Source organism: Rhea americana, unplaced genomic scaffold (genome assembly GCF_003343005.1).
Source record: "Rhea americana isolate MKP2758 unplaced genomic scaffold, rheAme1 scaffold_208, whole genome shotgun sequence".
In the NCBI taxonomy this organism is placed as follows: Eukaryota; Metazoa; Chordata; class Aves; order Rheiformes; family Rheidae; genus Rhea; species Rhea americana.
The window spans coordinates 502,124-524,531 of record NW_028186239.1 but is presented as its reverse complement, the minus strand read 5'-3'; the positions used below and the strand labels follow the sequence as shown (position 1 = coordinate 524,531).

At 39.1% G+C, this 22,408-nt stretch overlaps 1 protein-coding gene across 2 annotated transcripts in view; it reads right to left on the bottom strand.

Annotated features, from left to right (window-relative positions):
• Window positions 1-5,091: 5,091 nt before the first annotated feature.
• NOX4 (NADPH oxidase 4) overlaps window positions 5,092-22,408 on the bottom strand; it is a 107,032-nt gene continuing 89,715 nt past the window's right edge. For both annotated transcript variants that reach the window (XM_085304367.1, XM_085304368.1), the window contains 5 exons: window positions 17,894-18,013; window positions 14,246-14,354; window positions 13,591-13,659; window positions 11,368-11,468; window positions 5,092-6,489 (listed from right to left, as the gene is read on the bottom strand). In XM_085304367.1, coding sequence (XP_085160493.1) covers window positions 6,369-6,489; window positions 11,368-11,468; window positions 13,591-13,659; window positions 14,246-14,354; window positions 17,894-18,013 — 520 coding nt within the window. In that variant the 3' untranslated portion in view covers window positions 5,092-6,368. The remainder of the gene's footprint in view (window positions 6,490-11,367; window positions 11,469-13,590; window positions 13,660-14,245; window positions 14,355-17,893; window positions 18,014-22,408) is intronic.

Genomic DNA, 22,408 nt, shown 5'->3' with positions numbered 1-22,408 from the left:
CAATGACAGAATTTTAATGTGTGACTGGTCTACCAAAAGCAATGCAGCAGCCTCTCTCTTCTCAGTGTTGCTATGTACCCTAGACATTTATGTAACACTCCTCATCTTCAAGGCTGTCCTTACCTAGGGTCAGCAGCAATGAACACAYGATTTATTTACTGAATTGTTGAATCTACTTACAGTTAGCATAGATATTCAAGTATATACTTGAATATTTTGGTACAAAATGAGTTAACAGGTAAAGACATCCCCAAAACAAATGAAATAGATATTTTAAAACAGTGAAACTAGGAACAGTCAATGGCAGATTTATTCCAAATAAATGACTTATATCCAAAGTGTCTATTAAATAAACTTTTTTTTTATTTCTGTGCTTTAGCTCAGATTTGTGCATTGAAAGGCCTGTTCTCTGCATAAATTGGTTCTCATCCCCCCAGGGAGACTTTGTATCCACATCCTGACAATGGTGCTTTAATTTTCTAGAGTTTTGGGGCCAGAAAGAATGTCTTCCTCCTTCATCTTTGCTCCCAGGTTCTAAATATTTCATCTTGTTCAACTAGTTAAATTTATTGTCCTCTCCCCCATCTTCCCTCGTTTTCTCCTCAGTTGACAGTACAGTTTACCTGAAGCTTTAGGAGCTGCTCATCTCTTTCTCCTCTTTGTGTAAGAGTAGGAAGAATACATAGATTTGGGGACAGGTAGATTTTGCCAGAAAAAAACAGRGACAGCACTTAAAGTATTTGCTGGTGTTTTCCTCAAGGTCTGATATCCTCAGAAATCCAAGGAGTCTGTTAACAGGCAATCTACAGTTGGGATGGGTTGCTTTCTTGAACTCTCCTGCTGTATCTCCATAATAACAGGATGGATCCACTGCTGCTAGTACAGCTCTGAATATTATCTCTTAAAAATATGATTCCCTAGGAGAACATAATGGTTTAGGTATTGCAAACCTTGAGTGCATCCACTGCAAGTTTGGGGAGCTGAAGATGCTCAGAACCTCCAGGAAACACRCAGCACCTTGGGGCACTGCTACTCAGCTTCCCTCCATACTGTAACAGACCCTATCCCTGTTTTAAGGTGGGTGATATGCTTAGTTAAATAATAAATCTTTACAAATGCTTATCCAGCCCTTGAAGAAAGCATTAGCTGATCAAAACCTTTGCATAAGAGCATTGATTATAGAAATCAGTCTAGCAGAAGACTCAGGGTTCAGCCTAAAATAACATCGACTAATTAATCTACAGTGCCTATGAAGGAGATACCAGAGCTTCTGGGATTTACTCTGCTTAGTACAGCAGAATGCTCATAATGGGAATGAAGAGTCTCATTTCAGCTACATGTGCCTCACTAGTGCAACAGCACAGTGGCCTTAAATACATCAGCAACAACTCAAAACCCCAAAACATTTAAAGCTGAGTCCACAGCTCTATTCTATATCTCCTTGATAAATGTAACATTCATTACAGAAAATATCAGTTCAGCATGGATGCCAGTGGCATTTTGGTTAAACATTGTTGGTAAATCCTCTTTGTTAAAAGAGTAAAATTTGGTTTTATTTGTGAGGGGTAGGAAATTTGCAGAGAAATCAGATGCATAATCCAAAGAGGAACAGATCCAGCTTGTCTTAAATCACACTGGCATGTTTATGAAATGATTGCCTGGCTGAAGTGAAAATTAATCTCCCTAGAAGCTCTTTTATTTTTTAAAGAAGTAAACCTTGCATTTTAATAACTATGTCTTTGCTTCTGTTGAAGGAGCTTGGGTCGCTACGGGCAATGACTAGTGAGCCTCCTGCCAGCTTCTTTAAGTACTGTCTTGTAGTTTGAAATGATAACCCAGTGTGTTAGTGTTGAGCAGAGGCTTTTCTCTTAGGCTGCTGTTCTAAAAACAAATCTCTTACCAAACCATTACTTCTCTGATCTGTTAGGCTTTTACAGCTGAATTACTGTTCCTAAAGTGGTCTGTTTGCCACTCGTGTTATCCACCCCTTCTTAGCCAGCTCCAAATTGCTTTCTTGCTTATGTGCTAGTAGCATTAGAAACCAGAAGGATAATTCTGCACGTTTGCACTGGCTGTAAAGTTTGCTCACAGGTTGCTCTGTACATATATCCAACAGTGTATATCCCTGCACCTAAGCACAGACATTCTCTCCCTTGCAAGGCACATTTCCTTAGAAGATAASTGAAGATCTGCAATGAAGAAAAATTATGGGAATTCAGTCCAGGGGTAGTAAGCCCACCATAGGGATGCAGTGTGCAGGTACCACATTTCTAGTAGAAAATAAATGTGCATGGTGTTTTCATACACATCTTCACATCAGCTCGTGTGGGCAGCAGTCTTCAAACATAAAGAAGGTTTATCTCCTTTTCTTCACAGCAGTTGTTTTCTAGTCTGTTACGGCAAAACAATGAGCAGTTTGCAGAAAGGCAAGTTTGGCTTAACCTTTCTACCAGTGCACTAAGATCACCAGTGTGATCAACCAGCACTGAGTTGCTGGGGTACACAAGGGTCTGCTCCTCTCCCCATCCCAGATTCGGGGTTATATTAGTGATCTCTCAACCCTCTGACCATGGCAGACCTTAGGTGCCATCAGTGGCATATGCTGAATTTGATCGTAACAGGGGAAGCGCTGCTCCACGGCCAGGACTGGAATGATCGTAAACAGGGGAATGGACAGGCCTGGAGACCTCAGAGCTGAAGGTCATTCCTTGTCGGGCCTTCCCACACTCGCTGAACATTTACTCATGTAAATGATCCCAGTGCTAGAGAAACAGGATTTCTTGGGTAAATCTGATTAACCCAATTGTTAGCCATGTAAAGCCCTGAGTCTCAGAGCACTTTATGAGAGGGTTGGACTCTCATTCAGAGAAAAACGTTTGTTTTCAATCATGGCAAGAAATCACTCCAGTTTTAAATAAAAGTCCTGGAACATTTATGATGCATAAGACACAAAGATCCTGCTGAGAAAATGCTGAAGGGTCTGTAGCTTTCTGAACAAGAAGTAGCATAATACACGGTGAGATCCTCCTCCTGCCAGCAGGAAGCTTATGACAGACCCACTTACAGGACTCGGGTTAAAGCATAAAGAGACTTTCAGTTACRTAAATCTGGTTGATCTGTAAATGTGGAATTAAATGCTGTCAGCCTTTGCTTCCTTGCCTGGCACTGAGTTTTATTTTCATGTATGCTTGGCCTACAAATAAAAATGCTACAGAGATGCACACAGGGGGCTCTGCTTGTTACACACTTAGAAGTGCCAAGGGCAATCAGCCTCTAGAAAGGCTATGTTTATCAATAATATTTGCCACTCCTGAAGTCAAGTCCCAGTCACTAACCCTTAATTTTTTTGCTCTTATAAAAAGTATAGATCAAGCAAAAGGAAAAAARCAATTCAAGCTTTTAGCCTTTCCACCAATTCACACTCACATGGTCCAGCAATTACTCATAAGAGCAACAAAAAGGTTCAGGCAAACAAAGCTTTACAAAAAAATAAAACACAAATAAACTTGCAAAGCAATTATACAGACCTTTTCTTTGCGGATGCACCAAAGTGATTCAGAAAACATTAATTAAGCCTCACAACACTCCAGAGAGGTAGACAGTCCTAAGCCAATATTTTACAAGATGGTCAGCTGAGGTTGGTACAGGACAGAGGCAGAAATAGGAGACAGTGGCTCTGCTTGCATCTTGCTCTGCCAGTATTACCTCATGTAACAACCAGCATTTAGCATTCCTACATATAATGTCAGAATTCAGAATAAAAGCATATTATTATTATTATTGCTGTTACTATTATTAATTATAAAGCACTACCTATATATGAGCTGAGCCAGAAAATATAATGTTTTAGCGCAGAGCTAAGAACAAGACTAGCTGCTCATCATATGGTAATGAAACCTATATGTGTCAGAGAGATGTGAAACTGCAAACAACGTTGTGATTAGAGGACTCTGAGCTGTATTTAAAAATCCTTAGATACTAGATCCTAAAACAATAGGAAAATGATCACTGTGTCATTGTAGTTAATAGATGCAGTCTTGATTTTAATCATGTTTTAAGCTAACTGCAAAAAAACAAGAAAGCTTACAATATGGGCAATATCTCATATCTATGCATTTTGCCATCAGCATTATATTTACTACAAAACCCATGCTGGCAATAGTAGAAACAAGTACTAATGATTAAAAAGAGACTAATCCTCTTCTGCATGCTCCAGTTTTACAGTGGCAGATGAAGAAGATTCAGTGTGAATATAATGATTCTTCTACCATCAAAAAAGAAAAAAAAAAGTAGCTACCATGTAGGCTCCCATCTCACACCGCGTTTCTATGACATTTTGCCTTCTAACTCCTCAAAGCTACTGTGAGAATTCTAGTCGACAGGAACACGGCCATCCCTTCCTTTCCCCTGTGAATTCCCAGCTGAACAGAGCCAGAGACAAGAGCTTTAGTGCAAAGTCCAGGCACTAAGGGACATTCCCCCATGTGGTCTTGCTGAAGCACTTCCACCCTGCTATTCAACTTGGACCAGCTCCTGAGCAGAAGCTGCCAAGGCAAAGACCAAACTCATTTTCACTAGTTGAACATACAACCTGCCAATAAACCACACACTAGAAAAATACTTTTCTTTGAACACTGCTACATGTAGATCCCTTAACAGAGCCGATGTTGCAAGCTGAAAATTAAAGTCTTGGCAATGAGAAATAAAAAAGGTGTTATCTGGAAAGATGTAAACTGAATCAAATCCACTGTGTTAAAGTACAGGTGAACCATAGGCGTGAGAGGAGCTGAGGCCTCTGTGTATGCTGCATGCACTATAGGGTACTGCTCCTAAGCTTCTGCTGAAGATTAAGAGTCAGTTTTTCAGCAAGTGCAAAGTAATGTTGCTCTGTTAAGATGCACTAGAATGATGCCTATTTATGCCACCTGGGGTCTAATTCCAGCATAAGTGTCCTCTTCTCAGAGCAAAAAAAAAAAAAAAAAAAAAAAAGGGAGGGGGAGAAAATCAAGGTGGTAAAGAGGAAATAAAAAAAAATAGGCTGTTAGATTGAGGAAAAAATGCTGCTCCTCAGGACCAAAAGGTTTTTAAGCATCCAATTCCACCTCTTGCCCTTCATGGAAACTATGAGCAGACTAGAAAACAGTTTTGGGGTGGAGGAGGGAAGGAAATCTTAAATCTGGATGTTTGAGATCTTCTGACATATTGAAACCATACTGCAGATCCAGCAAAGTGTCTAATGGCATATGTGATGCAAAGAACCACAGTAATGAAGGCTTTGTTCCTAATCTGTTATAGATGGTGATGGAAATGGCCTGTTTGGCGTGATCTGGATTTAAGGGACATCAGTGTAAACAGGTGTGACTCCAGTGAAGGTAGCTAAGGAATCAGTCAGCAGAAGACACTCTGGTCAACCTGCAGCATTGTAAATTAATCAAGAAGAGCATCTAAGTAGTCCAGTCACAAAGTTTTGGAAGTTCCATGCATGTAAGTGCAAAGAGAGTATAATTCCCATGCTGTTGTGTGGTATAGCAAAAACATCATATCTTGCCTCCTCCTACTAATCACTTTTTGTGCTCCATCCTTCTGGCTGCATAAATCACATTTATTTTGCAAAGTCACTGAATGATGAATCAATGCAAGATGCAAAGTTCTCTGTGTACAGCTGTTTGCTTGCCAAAAGGCTGTGATTTACTTCATGGCTGAATCTGGCCCAGAGGTGCTACATGGTTGTGTTCGCTTTTTTAATACACTAATTAACATCTTTTCACAAATTTCCACCTCTCTGCCATTCAAGATAGGAGTATTAACACCTATTATGGAAGTAGACTAGAGAGAATAACATTGTATATTTTACACACAGGATCCCAATTCTGCAATGCTTAAAATCTTTAATAAGGAGTGTCTTCATCCAAAAGCGATATGATTCGTACATCAACAAAAACACAGGGTCTTTGTAATGCACTATGTTTCTCATTCAGACTAATCTCAGGTTTAGCTGACTGATCCAATTTCAGAAGACTGAAATGGAAGAAGTTCAAATGTTGCATAGATCATTCTTCCATCAGCTTTAAAGAAACTGTGTCTTTCCCTAGCTTTTGTATTCTTTTAATTAACAGAAACATTTCCAAAGAATCACCACTGCCACAAATATTGTGCGAACATATTTAGCTTTGAATATAAGCCATTACTATTTGTTGGTATACTGCTGCACCCATCATTTTCCATAGACTTAAATAATCATAAATAAGAAAAACTGTGCTATTCTTTGGTACATTTTTGTCTGCTTAAACCACAGCTGAACTTTTAAGTTGTACAAACAAAAAATTGCACTTTTATCTTCTAGAGAGTCTTGTTATTACAACAGACTTTCAGCTGAAGGATTCTTTATTATATTCAAACCTTGTCCCATAAGAATTGCTGGTGTTGCTCAGTTTATGGAGTATCTTAGAGATTTTGCTTGGTCCACAGYAGAAAACTCCAATGGTTTTCCTGTTAACAGAGAGAAGCAGCTTATGACATATTGCAAATAAATAGTAAGTAACTTCTTAAGAGAAATAGAATTAGATTATTGTCTCACTTTATTACACATATGCCAGCTACGCATAAATTTAAAGGTCAGAACAGCTCACTAGATCATTTAGTTAGGATTATGGCAACCCTCAAATTCTTCCAAGTATCCCCACATCGAGCCCTGTTACTTATCTGGCTCTTATAAAAAGGTACCCCAACTTGGTCTGAAGACACCAAGGAATGAAGAATTACCACTTTCCACACTAATTTGTTCTATGATTAATGATCTTCTTTGTCAAAAATGTGTYTCAATGTAATGATTTCATTAGTGTAACTCATGATTTACACTAGCAGGAGATCAGAATCTAGTCACTAATAGTGTTTCGGTACACTAATTAAACAGAGCACTATTAACCCATGCAGTAGCCCTGGCAGCAGCAAAACAACTTTACTGCTTTAGCCTTCTTGATTTCACATTACCACGAAATGTTTCTTCCAGCAGCAGTACTGGAGAGCTTTACAAAAAGCCAAACACAGAATACAACCCTTCATCATCCAAAACCAACAGTCTAGGTTCATTAATAAACCCAAACGTTTTACACCTCTCCACTAAATAGAGCTCTTGGCTCCCTGGTCACCTTAAACATAGGCTTTAAGCTACACTCAGGGTCACACAGCATCTAAGGGTCAGAGCAGTAGCCAGGATCAGAACAGGGCATATACAAACCAGCAGGGCTGAGCCACTCACGATATTCAGCATTTCCCTTTTTTGAAAGATAASGAAAAGGGAAAGGAAGGAGCAGGGAAAGAGGATGTGGAGCTGTCTCTTCTGTATTATATAAGAAACCTCTTCATCTTCCTACTGAAACAGTGCCACTATTCAGAAAAATCTTAAAGATTTACTGGGATGAAGAGAGACCACACAAGAGGGAACACTATGATTTACAGCACCCACCAGGAGGTTGGAGGTTGGTCCCTGCCTCCAGGACTGTTTCAGTATTTTATCCAGTGACTATTTAATATAAAATATCTTAGCACATGGAGGATAATCAAATTTACAGTTTAAAGCTGCCTCAAAGGCAATCAATAGCATTATAAGTATATGAATTTGGTGAGAGAAAGGAGCTAATACATTTAAAAAAAAATCTTTCACAAAGTATTGTCAAGTGCTTGTGCCTAATATTAGGCAGCAACCTGAATACCGTGGCAATCCATACTATGCAACTGAATAGAAACATTGACTGACACAGCACARCTGAGGACTCAAACATTAGAAGGCATCATAATGTTGCATAGGTAACTGTAACAGAGCCCTTGCACAGCCATCTTACAATGCTAACTTTAATTATATCATCTCTCATATCAATCCACAACAAATATTTGTAACTCATATTTTGCTCACTCTTAACATAGCTATTAAACTTTTCTGACCTGGTAGTACTCCTTTTAAAGGCAAAAGGTGCTGTGTTGGTGGCCAGATTAGCAGAAATAATGAGAAAGCTAATTGCTTGAAAATAAGATTCTCTAGCACTTACAGTCTTGGGACACCGCATGCCCTGTACACAGTGGGAAAAAAGGTGCAGGAGTTTTCATCTAGAATCTTTGTTTTACTGAATTTTAAACTCAGAGAGTTAGTTTTATTAAATGTTTGTTTTCATTAGTCTAATTAGTACAGACAAGAGCTAAATAACACCTCAAAGTTCATGTGTCTCTCTCCCTTTCACGTTACATATATATACATACATATATATACACACACACTCCCAAACACAGACTTGTCTAAGCAGCATGTACTGCTAATGTATTCCCAACTCAACAACATCCTTCCGAAGTACAAAGAATTTTCTGGTAGTAAACAGAATCTCAGAAAGGTTAAGTGACTTGGCTAAGGTCACCAGAGAAGTCTGTAGGTGAGCCAGAAAGTAAGTTGACATCTCCKGAATCCTAGTTCAGCCACTGCTGATGCAGCAGGCCAAGGCTCCCACAGCTCCTTCCACAGGGTACCACCACGAGCAACTACCCTGGATATCATGCCACTTACCATGGACCTCCCATAGCTCACTCATCCACTTATTCCCACCACTTCCCTGCTCGCTGATGCTTTCCTCCCTGTTTCACTTGGTTCTTAGCCGGTTTCTTACAGTGATCCTGAGATCGAATCARGCGAGCAGCTGAAAGCAGCTACTCTGCGGAGAAGTACACTCCTACCCTGAGCTGATGGACTTTAATTGCATATCACTTGTCTAGGTCAAGTGCTCACCTTCTYGCTCAGATGAAAACAGACAGCTGGGTGTCGCTGGGTTATAATGTCAGAAAATCTTTCAAATACCACCAGCATGATACAATTTGGCAAGCAGTTGTAGGCTATCCTTTGTAATAATTATAAACATTAATATAGGATCCTACTCATTCAAAGCATTAAGCAAATAATCAACCTCTCCAGAATCCTTAATGTTCCTATGGGATTGGTAGGTCAGAATGTATTCTTATATCCATTTTACAAACAGTGGGAACTGAGGGAGAGGTGAAATACTTTGCTATCTAGAAAGAACAGAGTCAGAACTTGAAATGTTCCGTTTTAAATTCCACATTTATTCCTAGAGAGAGATTTCTCCTTTACAATGCACAAGAAATGTATCGTGGTGTTCCAAGCCTTCCCCTCCTACAGATCTTAATGTATTTTTTTTCTAGGTCAGCCTCTGTCTGGAAAAAATCACGTGTCCACTTAAACTAAGCAAAATTCAGCAAGCATGATAGTGAAAAGCATGATGTAAGTTTTTCATCTGGAAGACAACCAAACACAAACAAGAATGCTGCTCTGTCCCCAAACAGAAAGCAGGAAAAATGAGACATATCATTTATTATATAAACTGTCCCAATGCACTTTCTTGGGACTGTGGGTGTCATATAAAATATCAGCAGTAGATGGCATACTTTTGCTCTTCTGAGTTCAGATGAAAGAAAAGGAACCTGATGTTGGATTGTCCCATGTTAAATTCTGAAGCTCAGACAAAGCTCAGGCACTTACAAATGCTCTTTGCCTATTTGGCACTCAAACAGCAACAACAGCAGCAATTCACAAACAGTGAAATAATTAGGTGGTGAAACCGATGAGAGGTTTGCCAGTTGAATGTTTATGTGCAGCTTTATGGGGAGATGGCAAATGCATGTGAAAGTCTGAACACTGGCACCAGATATTGCAAAAAAAATCGGTTGCCCTGCTTTTCCTTTTTTCTTTCTTTTTCTTTTCTTTTCTTTTCTTTTCTTTTCTTTTTTTCTTTTTCTTTTTCTTTTTCTTTTTCTTTTTCTTTTTCTTTTTCTTTTTCTTTTTGTCTACATATTTCAGCAGGGTCATTTAGGAGGCAAGTTACTGACAAATAAGAATAATTGAAATAAAGGTAGTAGGAGATAGGGAAATGGGGAGACTTGGACTGCAGGAAAAATTGAAGTTCTTATCTTTTCCAAGGAAAGAAGCAGAATATTTACCTACAGCATATAAGTTTCTGTGGGATAGCTATGTTACAGATCATGTAACATGTTACCATATCTACAAATACAGATCTATATATATRTATAAGCCCTGATAAAAGGGTGACAAAGGATGAAAAAGCCTGCATCTTAACAATCTGCAGGATAACCTAAAAGTATACAAGCCAAAGAGGCAGAACACAACTTAGGAAATAAAAGACATCTTGCTTAGAAATGGTGGCACAATTTAAAGACCTGACGGGAAAATGCAGAGGAAATTGTAATTGAAGGTCTAATTAGGAGTAATGTGATGGAGAGCACAAAAGAGAAAAATATGACTACCACTAACAGCTTTACCTATACTTCACATACTTACAGCCTTGCAAGGAAAATGGCAAAAACCTCATCATTTTCATCTTTTAAAATTGGATTTACACAACTAAACAAACAAAAAAAAATTTAAAGGGAGCACAAAAGGTTAAGAGCCAAGCCTGAGTCAGAGTTAACTTGCTTCTCTGTCCCCTCTGTGTCCCTTTCTTGCCTGTGGTTCTTCACTACAAAACCCTTCTTTAAGTGATACTGGTTTGCATGATACAAGAACGCTACTGGAGCTGCCCTTTTGTAGCAGCCTTTGGGGAGTCCTGGGCAAAGGACCCTGTCCAGAACATCTTCAGGGACTGGAGTCCAAGATGCGTATTGTCAGCAGCTCACATGGAGATCAGTGATATATGCTGGAACTCAATATTTCTCAAGATCCAGGCATCAGTGTCGCCTGGTTATGTTCATCATCAGAAATGTCAGTAAGCCCTGGACACTCTGCATGTCTTCTCTGGTTTACAACTGTTCTGCTTTAGACTACAATACATTTGCCTAGCACAGTAAGAAGGCATTGCCAGGTCTTAACAAAGAATAAAAAAAGTGCCAAGAATCTCAAAGAATACGTAGAATAAAAACAATACAAGACAGTCAGATTCTTCCTTGTGCCTTTGTAATCCAGTAATATAAATCACAAAACTTATAAAAGACATCAACGATTAAAAAAAAAACTTTATATATAAAAATGGCATGTATTGCAAGCAAGATATTATTTGCAGCAATGGATGCAAATATATGCAGTCTCTGTGCTGTGAGAGGAAATATATTATTTTTATTTTCTGGGCCACTGAATATCCTAGCTGCATGAAAAGATGAACTGTTCTGGTGTTAAAAGAAATGTTTCAGTTTATACAACCAATCCCTCACAGCAAAATATTAGTTAATTTCAACATCAGTAGCTTGAACATTATACTCTAATACAAAACTCCAAAGTCATTTCCATACAAACACAGCTGCAAACACAYAAAATTCCCATCCTTCAAGCTGACAAAATCCATCAAGATCCGTACTTACCGCCTATTACACTTTGCAATTTCATCAAAAAGGAGTTTCCATCGTGGTCGTCCAATCAAAAGCCTTGAATTCAGGGCTTGATATTTTTCGCCGATTATTTTCTGCAAGAAACAAAGCATTCCATGCTGCCTGATTTGCAGATTGCCTGATAAACCCAGGGCTCCCATTCCTGATACTTGCTGAATTACCATACCGTTGAGGTGTAAAACCTCAGCACAGTATTAGTCAGTTGTGGCTAAAACTGTAGCCATTTCATGAATCAATATCTCCGCTCGCTGCTTTTTCAATGGCTCTCTCTGGTGTTCATTGTACATTTTTCCTCATGTAGCTGCTCATTAATCTCCTCATTACATTTAAACCAATTTATTTAAGCCATAAAACAACAATCACATTCCCATTAATCATTCCCTCATTGGTATTTACTGTTAAGCTGGAAGAGATATCTCTGATGTAAAAATTGTATTTCTGTCTGAAGAATTTCTTTTAACTTTGTACAAGTAACTATTAAGATGACTAGGTCTGAAAAAGTGACAAGGGAAATCTTTTATTTCTCCCAGAGAATAGTTTGCCAGCTGTTTTGAGCTGCCTTAGCAGCACAAAGCAGCCAAAACTGGTCCCCGGATGGAACCCAACCCATTTCCAGCAACATTAACTCACTAGTGTGCTTGCTTATCTTCTTTATAAAGTCRAATGTCTTTCCATTGCACGGCCTTACCTTTCCTTGTTTTTGTGCTCTAATGCAATAGGAAGACAAAGGAATTACATTTTATCTAGGCTTTCACGTTCACTCTACCGCTGAGTGCTCTAAAACATTGTTCATACCAATAAAAAGCTCGGCAGAAGTTAGCCTCGGCTAACTTGTACTCCGCTGGCCTTTTATTTTCAAGAGGTATGTGSTGAAAAATGGGCTTGACTCTGTTGTCACACACTCACACTGCTTCTGTGTAAAGGGAGCATGGAAAGTAACACTGCTCTRATGTTGGTAGCGGCCAGCCCTGCGGACTATCATCGGTGAACAAATAAGCTGTATGTCAATGGAGAGTTGTGTTTAACTCCACYGTGATCTATCAACAGTAGTACTACACTTGATGTCAGTTTTTCTCAACAGTCACAAAAGGAAAGTGAATTTAAAGAAAGATTGAAAAAAAAAGACTTTAATAAGTTCAGTAGCTGCTCTATACAGAATATTAGAAAACTTGCTTTGAACTGCATATCATTACAACCTTGGTATGTCATTACAGTCCTGCTTTGTGTTTAAATTTTAACCTAACAGGTCCACCAATAGGAACATACTAGGTTCACCAATTAGGGATTTTCAAGTGCCCCAGGCCAGTTGATGTCATCCAGGTATTAAATATTTGGAGCCCTGTTCATAACCACAGTAGCTATTACATCATTTAGATGTGTTGGATAGCRTTCCTACTAGGGCTGTGAATGTTACGCTGTCTCCACCTGATACAAGGCAGATGAAAATCCTTTGGGCAAGGTTCCCCACTGAATTTCATCTTTTTGTAATAATTTTCAGGCTTGGTCCTGAGCCCACTGCAGTCAAATGAAAGTTTCCAGATGCAGCAAGTAAGGAATCAGACCCAGGCACTTGTGCTAAATAATGTAAAATAGAGATCATAAGTATAAATGCCCTATAGGAGACTCCAGGAGCTGCAGAATGAGCCTAGTCTTGGGGCTGATTGTATATGATAAGCAACAATTCAGTACAATTTCTGGTCCTACACTTCAAGAAATGTTCAACTTTTGTTGACATTTAAAGCAAAAAAAAACAAAACAAAACAAAAAAAAAAATCCAATGTTTTCAAAATCAGCCAGTTTCTCTTGAAATATCTATTTGAAGAGAAGTTTTGAGCTTGCAAGCTCCTAGAACTATTCTGTTTTGATTCTTAGCCCAGAAAGGATGCAGATATTTCCCCCAAAATCCTGCCAGCTGTCTGGTCTGTGACCTGGCCTGGAAGGACCTCTTTCCTAGAAAAGGAAGATACGGATTTCTGCCCACATATAATCAAGCTAGGCCTACTAGACTAGATTTTTCTTAGCACTGTGGGGATGGACTTGTTCTCCTGCCCTATTAGTGAAGAAGCTACTTGAGTTTATGGCCTCATTTCCTGTTTTTACCATCTGCAGTAATTCCCTTTTGCAGTTGACTGACAATTTGCATTGTCTGCTACCCCGAGGTCTAGTTGGGTTTACAAACAGCATTTAGCCACATACCTGTATTCCATCTGTTTGACTGAGGTACAGCTGGATGTTTATATAGTCTGGTCGATTCTCCTGCCAAAGCTGGGAGAATGATAAAAACAGCTAGTGAAATAATATCCCTTCTCTTAATGTAAGTGTAAAATCATTTGTGCCTAGTACCCTGATACACTTGCTTCTCAGTATCAGTGAAATAAGCTTTTTAACGAAAGAGATATACCTACATAGCACCCCTTTGTGCACTCCAGAATCTTTTTCACATCCTGCTCTGTACAAAACATTATTTTACAAAGCAATGCTGCTCTTAGAATCCACCTGAAATTGTAAATCCCCCTCCCTTATCAGACTGTCTATTAGCCAAATGACTAAAGACTCCTCAGATTCCTCAACCTGCACATTCTTCTTCTATCTGAAAAATTTAATGAATATGTGTCAAGACCACTGGTACACAGCAACACTATGCAATGAAGTGCTGGTGAGAGATACCCAAGCTGTCTTCTGCAGCTCCAGGCACAAGCAGAGTCTGGGTCAGTTGGCCCAGGCAGAGGTACTGCTGGAGCTAACCTGTTTTGAACAAGACTGCCTTTTCTATTGCATGCCAGTTGTATGTGGTGTGAACATACCCCGCATTCATTAAGTTGTTGGTATCCCTCCAAGCAACATCCATTACCTTGTCATGCAACATACAGAGCAAATCTGCAAACCAGCGGAAAGATTCAATGTCCCTGCACACCCAAATGAAGTAGAGTCTTCTGAGTTTGTAGCATTTCCAGCCGTCACTTGAAAATGAAATGTTTGGGGAATTAAAAATTACCACTTAAAAAGAAACATTAACTAAGATGCTTTATATTCATTAGTGGGAATATGAATTTCCATTAGAAGGCAACAGATAAGTTGGTTTTTCATCCTACAACACATCAGCACACTGAAATGACTACAGTACTCTATTAGGATGATCATGAGAATACTAAATCTCCAGCACAAAACCAATACCCTTTACAGATACTGTTTCTGCATTAGGAAGTTTTCAACTATATAGACGATTTGGGCTGAAACYATAGATTTGTGCATCATTATCAAACTTCTATTTCAAAACAAAGTTCAAGTGTATTATGTCAGTTCTGTATTAGGTTTACAAAATGGTCCATAAGAGGAAAATATTGACAAAGGCAATAATGTTAGGACTAAATTCTGCCATTATATGTGATAAGCTCTGGTTTATTATAATTAATACTGTTGCGTAATCACACAGATTAAATCAAATAAGGGCTCTGCTGTTTTAGGCAGTTGCGTGATATATTACAGTCCTCAGAAAATGCTGGGGAGTGAAATGCTGTCATGGGGAAAATCTGGCATTTCATTTAGGGAAACATGACTCTCATGTCAGCTTTCTAATGCAAACAAAACACAAATATAATAGAAAGGAAGGACAAGAACAAGCTGAGTTAGAAAATAAAAATGAAAAAGTCCTGCTGATTTATGAGTTCAACAAAGCAAGAATATCCAGCAAGTCTTTTCTTAGGTGCCAGTGATGTTTTTTGTTGTTGTTCTGGTCACTGAGGTGGCCAATGAACAATTAAACAATTGTTCCCCCCCAAAAAAGTTCCCCCTTCTTCCTCCTAAAATAATTTTCAACTAGAAAATACCACTTCACATTGCTGTCTCAAGAACCAAACCCAGTTGCAAAGCTTTATGATACATCTCACTACATCCATTGTGCATCATTTCAAACTCTACCGTCCCTGCCATATCCAACATTTATACTGTGCGAATGGATCTATGTAACAGAYGGCTCCAATGGCTGCCTTATCCCCATAACCTCCACTGTAAGCCTGAAGAGCCAGTGTGGAGACACTCTCATCAGCATGTAGGAGCTGAGAATTCCTCACTTTTGGCATGAAATCCCCATGGGCAGAAGAAAGGCCTTTAAGATTGTGAAGTACTGTGCCTTTCAGGTCCTGATTGCATATTGTTGACCTGCACAGTAGGATTTCCTGCACATTTTTCTGATTGCTTATACTAACAGAAGCCCTTAGGAAGGATCTGATTAGATGGGATGAGATAACTATAAAGAGTAGCAAGAAAAATAAGTGTCTTCATTCATAAAGAAGACAGAAGAAGAGAGACATGCAATGCATTTTGTATGGAAATGCTGTAGCTCAGTAACAAAACACCACTTTCAGTAATGAAACATTGCTAGAAATCAGCTGRACAAGGAGGCTGGAATGAAAAACTTCATTAAACAAGTCAAGCATACATTTAAAACAGCAAATCAGATATACATGCTTGGGTCTACCTCCAGGAGGGCATGTTATGCAATAAACGTGCACTCTCCCAGTACAATCAAGTCCACATGTATACAACACTTCTTGCATGTTTTTAAATGTTACCACTGTCTGTAACARCCATTATTTACCACCTCTGCATGGAAGCCACTAGCTTTCTCTAATATATGTCATGATTTGTTAAAAGTAGGGCAGATTTGTTCAACAGGTTAAGTAGGGGGGAGGAGAGGAATTGGAACTAAATCGTGTTCATACAACAGGAATACAGTTGAGCAAGAAACAAATGACTTTCAGTTTAAACTGTGTTCTGATCTCCTTCAGAACTGTATGTCCATGAAAAAACAGGATTTTCCCGCTGTTCTATGACACTGGCATCATAAGACAGTTTGCATTTTCACACCTGCCAATTTCAGTTTCTAAGCCAGGGCAAAAACAACAAGCAGATCATCCAGTGAACCAGTGCCTTGTTGTAGATGTTTCTAAACACTGAGAAGCAAAGCAGGCTAAGACCATTACTTTTCCCCATGTATAATATGATAGCACACAAAGCAAGATTTGCAACAAAACCAGGTTACAGGATTGACTGGAAGGCAATTTATAGCTTTATTCAGATAAATGGATCCCATTTATCTCATGTTGAAAAAGTTTCTGGACATTAAGCTTCTAGGCATGTCTGTGCAAGTTCTTACTGCCTCTAATAACACACTGATAGAGGCAGCAATCTCATTACCCGTTGTTGGTCCATCGTTCTGATATGTGACATCTTTGCTAAACATTATCAAAGATAATCCATCATGAGGAAAATGATCAGCTTATCCTTCCAGATTCCAGGCTTTCAGCAAAAATATACTTATGTTTCACATTCTCTCTTTAAGAGGATGATCAAATATGCTTTTAGAAAAAGGAAAAAGTAGTCCAGGATGGTCTTTGTGGGTTGCACCATGACACAGGTGGGGCTGACGCAAAGAAGGATGATTTTCAGAAATGCTCAGCACTGCCTGGTCTAGCCTAGATGAAGGACACGCATAGCACCTAAAAATGAGGCTTTAATATCACTTTGGAGTTACAGCTGGCCTTTGGCATGTTCATCTCGGAATAAATGCTTCAGCTGCACATTGTAAAACCCTCCCAAAGTCAGCCAGCCCTTAAATACTTAAGGCTCACTGTTTTGTTTGGCTGTTTATACAGTGGCTATAAAACTAGGGTGCTTAACCTGTGACTGCAGCTTTTAGCCAGTACTTCAACAGAAAAAATCAACAGCAATCATAAAAGCAATCCTACTTCATAAGATGTAGGATGTAGTGAGAATCACATTGCCTGAGTGACAGAGAAATGAGAAATCAAATTTTTGATCTGAGTGGAATTTCAAAGACTAAATTAAAACAAAAAGAGAGAAAAAGAAAAGAAAAGAAAAGAAAAGAAAAGAAAAGAAAAGAAAAGAAAAGAAAAGAAAAGAAAAGAAAAGAAAAGAAAAGGACACACCTAAAATTTAAATTTTTCCAATGGAGTTAAACATCCAAACCTGAATCCAAGCCAAACCCTTTAAAACCCAAATCCAAGCCTCTTCCTTTAAAATCCTAAGTGTACACATTTACAAAAGTCAAATGGAACAGCAGAGCTGGCCTGCATTTCCAGCAGAAAGATTGTCACAGCTTCCTGACTCTAAAAATTCCCTGCTATCATGGTCCATAGCCTTGTCTAAACAGAGACTAGGGGAACAAATGTAGCCAGAGGGTCTGTGACCATAAACAAACATTTCCAATAGACTAGGCTGGTAGCACCACATAAAAGCTAGTGATGTGATGGATGCCTCTGTCCCAGCTGATGKGCCTTACTGGCACAACTCTGCCAGAACTCTGGGGATAAATAACCTATATGAGATGTCTTAGGCTCTCTCATTTGTCTACCTCACTTCAAGGAAGCATTCATTTATGCTACACTAATATAAGTATTAAACACCTCTGAAGGTATTTGACTGCACTATAAGGACAGTTTAGGGAAGAAATGGCTCTAAATGGCTTAAGCTTACTTACAGCAGTGTGTTGAGTACTGATGCGAATGGTGTAACTCCAATACCTCCAGCCACACAGAGGCTGATCTCGTAGTTCAGGGATTCCTCAAAGGGACTTCCAAAAGGTCCATCCACATACAATCTGTAGGAAGAAGAAGAAGACGACCTTTAGAGAAAGCCCTCATAAGAAATTGTTTCAAATTTTTATTACTTTGGGGATGAGAATATGAAAACTTTTTTCCAGGGAAGCTTTATGTGGATCAAGACTGTGGTGAGAAACTAATGCCCAGGTGGTAAGAAAAATTATCAGTTACATAAAATCTCTTAGTAGACTCCAAGATTAGACAGGTTATTTTTAAATTAGACAAGTGTAGATGGCTAAACTGACTGCCCTTCACATGTGGCATTAGAGGGCAAAGTGCTACATTAGAAACAATGACAACTTGGCTGGTCATAAACAGGAAGACAAACAGTTYGGCTAATCCTGCCCAGGAGGCTCCACTTCTTGAGCATCAGACAGAGCTAAAATGAACAACAGAGTACAAAAATCTATTCTTCCTGGTTTCCCGTAATGCTTTCCAAGGGACTCCAAGGAACAGAGGAAACCTGATATGTATCTGTCCTGCAGTGAGAAAGTGGAACAAATTAATATCTATCCACTTCTTTGCTTCCTGTCCAGAGGCAGCCTTAGCACTGACATCTCACAGATTTCCAGTACAATGAGGCAGCTTCTCTCATCTCTTCTGGTAAGGTATGGTGCTGTACTGGGAATATAAATGGTTTCAGTGTCATCGGTGACAGGTAGGTGATGAAGGGTATCATGAAGGCTGCAGCTCTTACACTGACTGTATGGTCTTAGGCATTGCAACTGTCTCTAGGTAGGTACTTCAACAGCACATGGCTGTATCCTTCATATTGCAGCTGGAGCTGCAATGCAGAGCTGCTTGGAGTCCCAACTTGATCTTCTGATCATATCAAATATCTGAAGAAAGGAAAGATCATTGCGTTGCCTCTCTTTGACTTATCCCTCTCATTCTTATGACAGTTTCACCTACCCGTTTTTAAATATTATTTGGTGACTAGGAGACTGAGTCTCATTTCCAACCTGTTTTGAATATTWCAGTCTACCTGAAAGTCAGTTGACGACAATTTGAAAAGGCCTTCAGGCACCTTCACAGATTTGACCTCCATGTCTTTTCTATACTGCTGAAAGTCTGACCAAGATCATCAATAGATAGCTTAAAATTTACAGACTGTAATTTTTCTAATAAAATCCATATAACCCCTATTCTACCTACAGGATACTAACTGCATCTGTCATTTGACCTTTATAAAGTATTATATATAGAACTTGAACAGAAAATTTAGTCAAGGTCCACTCCAGGTAGGACTGGTTCACTGAATTACCACATATTAGGTAACTAATGAATGCATTACAGTGTGGTGAGACCAGCATTGTGTTCAGCTGTCTCTGGTTCCCCTGTTCAACAGCTAAGTATTTGCTCACAGCTAGGCTGACTGAGATCAACCTTTGGCATGACTCCAGAGAAAAGCTCCAACATATATATTTATGTACACACACATACTGGTACAATTACGCAACTAAGCTAGTTATGTTGTATGTCTAGCAAGGCACAAGCTTCTTCTTTATATTATCGGTCAGAAAATTAAAGGCAGAAGAGATCTTCTCCTTTCCTAGAAGAAGTCTTCCAACCCTTATCTGACTCTTTCTTGTTGAGGCTGGCTGCTAGCCATGATTTAAGATCCCATTGTTTTTACTTCTGTGGYCTGACCCTTGGTATCTCACCAGACAAGACAACATCTTATCTGGGTATCTTTGGTGAATATGGTACTTTCTGGGAGAATTCTTCCAGACCTCTGCTATTGCTGACATCTTGATGCCTCATACACTAGGCTCCTTCTCCTACGGTATATTATCAAAAAATGGATAAGCACCTACTTTCTGAGGGGTCTGGGAACAAACAGGCCATTTCCTAAGTATGCCCTACTTATAGGGCATAGGAGTTACTTATAACTCCTTTCTTGTGTTTTGCTCTCCTACCTGGAGAGAGAATGAGGAGACACTGGGCCATCAACATTGGAAACACCAGAAAGCAACAGGAGGTCTGGTAGTATAAGTTTTTAGATAGTTAAAATTAATCACTAAAATTCACAACTAATCAATCTACAACCTGAATATGTTTATTCTTATTTCTGCCTTTATATCCTGAAGTCATTATAGTATTCTACAAACGTCTCCTTGAAGAATCTCAGGCCTTTTCAACGTCAGGTATGTTAGTATCAGCATGATGAGAATACCAGAAAAACATTTTTTTCTTTTCACTTAGAAGCACTTTCTTTTGCAAAGTGGAGCCAAGAAAAAACTAAACTGGACATGTGCACACAGCTCATATAAATAGAACTTTAAGAGTCTTTTCTTGAAATGTTTTCTATAACATAACAGTTTCATCCCCGTTTGCTTAAGAAGTGTTTATTTTCCACTAATGAAATGAAACCACTTGTGGAGTGGAGTGCAGCAGTAGCCGCTTTAAGAGAGCATCTCACCACTGCACTAATGCTTGATTGAGGAGGTAAAAAAGTATATCTTGTTTAAAAGAATCAGCAGGGGCAACGTAGAGAAGCAGGTCATTTTTTGAAAAGGAATCTTGTCCAGGGACACTTTGAGGTAAGTTCACAAATGTTAGAGTCTAACGTACATGTCTTGACAGAGATCTAATTTTGGGATACTAATAGGGCAAAAAAGAAAAAAAAGTCTGTACTGGATCACCAAGCCCAGCAGCTGAAGTCCTCTGTCACTCCTTGAATATTTCTCCTGCATGTGTTACCCTAACCAGACCCTGCCTAGCTGGTGAAATCTGGCAAAAATCACTCCTAAAGGTATTAAGCACATAAGCACAGGCCTGAGGGAAATGCTTTGCGTTTTGCACAAGTGGCTGACTTTGATCTGGATATACAGACTCAAAGCCAACATTTGGGGTGAAAAAACAAAAGCAAACCAAACAGATGTAAACCAGCAAAGCAGATTTTCCAGAAATGACCACAGCTGATCTGACAGTAGTCTTATACAGTGTGGGAGCCACTCAGCAGACTTGCTGTGGAGCTGACAGCTTGAGGACTATCTGAATTGTGATCTTGCAAAGGACCAAGCAATTCTTGGAAAGTCTTAGTGCCGTTGAACAGCACTGACATGATCAGGGAGTTGTAACAAGTAAAACTGGATCTGGTCACTGTAAATCAGTCAAGTACATGCATAACTCCATGGCAGTGGAAATTCAAGAAATTAGCTTCAACTAAGTATGTAGTTAGACTGCTCCAGTTTGTGATCTGTTAGCCAGATCTGGCCTGCAAAATGCTTCTATCTGCCCACCGCTTCTTCCTCTGTGGGGGTGAAGAGGGGTTGTTTGGACAGCAAATATAGTCAGAAAAGCCAAGCGGCTCCTGCTGTGCCTGCATGTGGCCCAGCACAGAACAGCCAGAAGTCACYGAATCCAAGAGTAGGAAAGAGAAATAGAGAAAAAGCTAGAGGGATATTGCTACTGCATTAACTCATTCTACAGGACTGCCTGAAAACACTGATTCCAAGGTTAACATAATCTGCCTGGAAAAATTTGTTGAACTTTGTATGAATAACATATGATATTATTTCCAGTTTACTATGGGGATACTTTGTAACTAAAAGAAACGTGGTTCTGATACACTGTTGGAGATGGTCAGTTAGGAATTGATCCTTTTTATTCAAGTCAGCGGGGAAAAAAGTCCCCTAGTGCCATATAAAATCGAGCAGTGACAAACAGAACAGCCATTCAAACATGGACTGGCACCGAGATTATGCAACTTGCATTTCCTGTCAATATATTCCTCCTTTTATTTGGTAGTAATGAGAAGTTTTGCATAAAAGAAGTTCATTACTGCAAACGAAATCTCACAGTGTTTGATAATAAGGCAGGCAAGCCAACGGCAGTGAGGTAACTTTTTTTCTTGAGTTTGGTCCCAGATATATCTCACTACCATACTATTCACTCCAAGCCCCCAGCTTTAATTTAATTAAAATGAAGGGAAGGAATGGAATTTTAGTAAAAGTTTAGAAATTTCCCCTTCAGGCAAACAAATTCAAATAAAGCATTCTTTTCAGATGTATTCATTTCCAGTCTTAAGGGTGCTCTCAATTATTCTGGCATAATTTTGGAGATCACAAACACAAAAAAGATCCTCAAAACAGAATATATCACAAAAACAGAAGAATACAGTATTAAAAACATCTTCTAGATATCTGTTTTACATATCTCTTTTCTACGTAAAGCACACATATTCTGCAGTACAGCTATGCAGAAATATCCCAGCAAACATCAGGAAAGCTTGTTATAGTAGTGAGCAGTAAAACTGCACAAGCAGGCTRTCCCAGAGCCAATTAACAGTCTCATGGCTGGAGGCAGCTTTCAAGACCCATGTTATTATCTTCCATAAGGAACTGCACAGTGATGTGTGGAGGTACCTGTCCACACCTCTGCTAGACTGG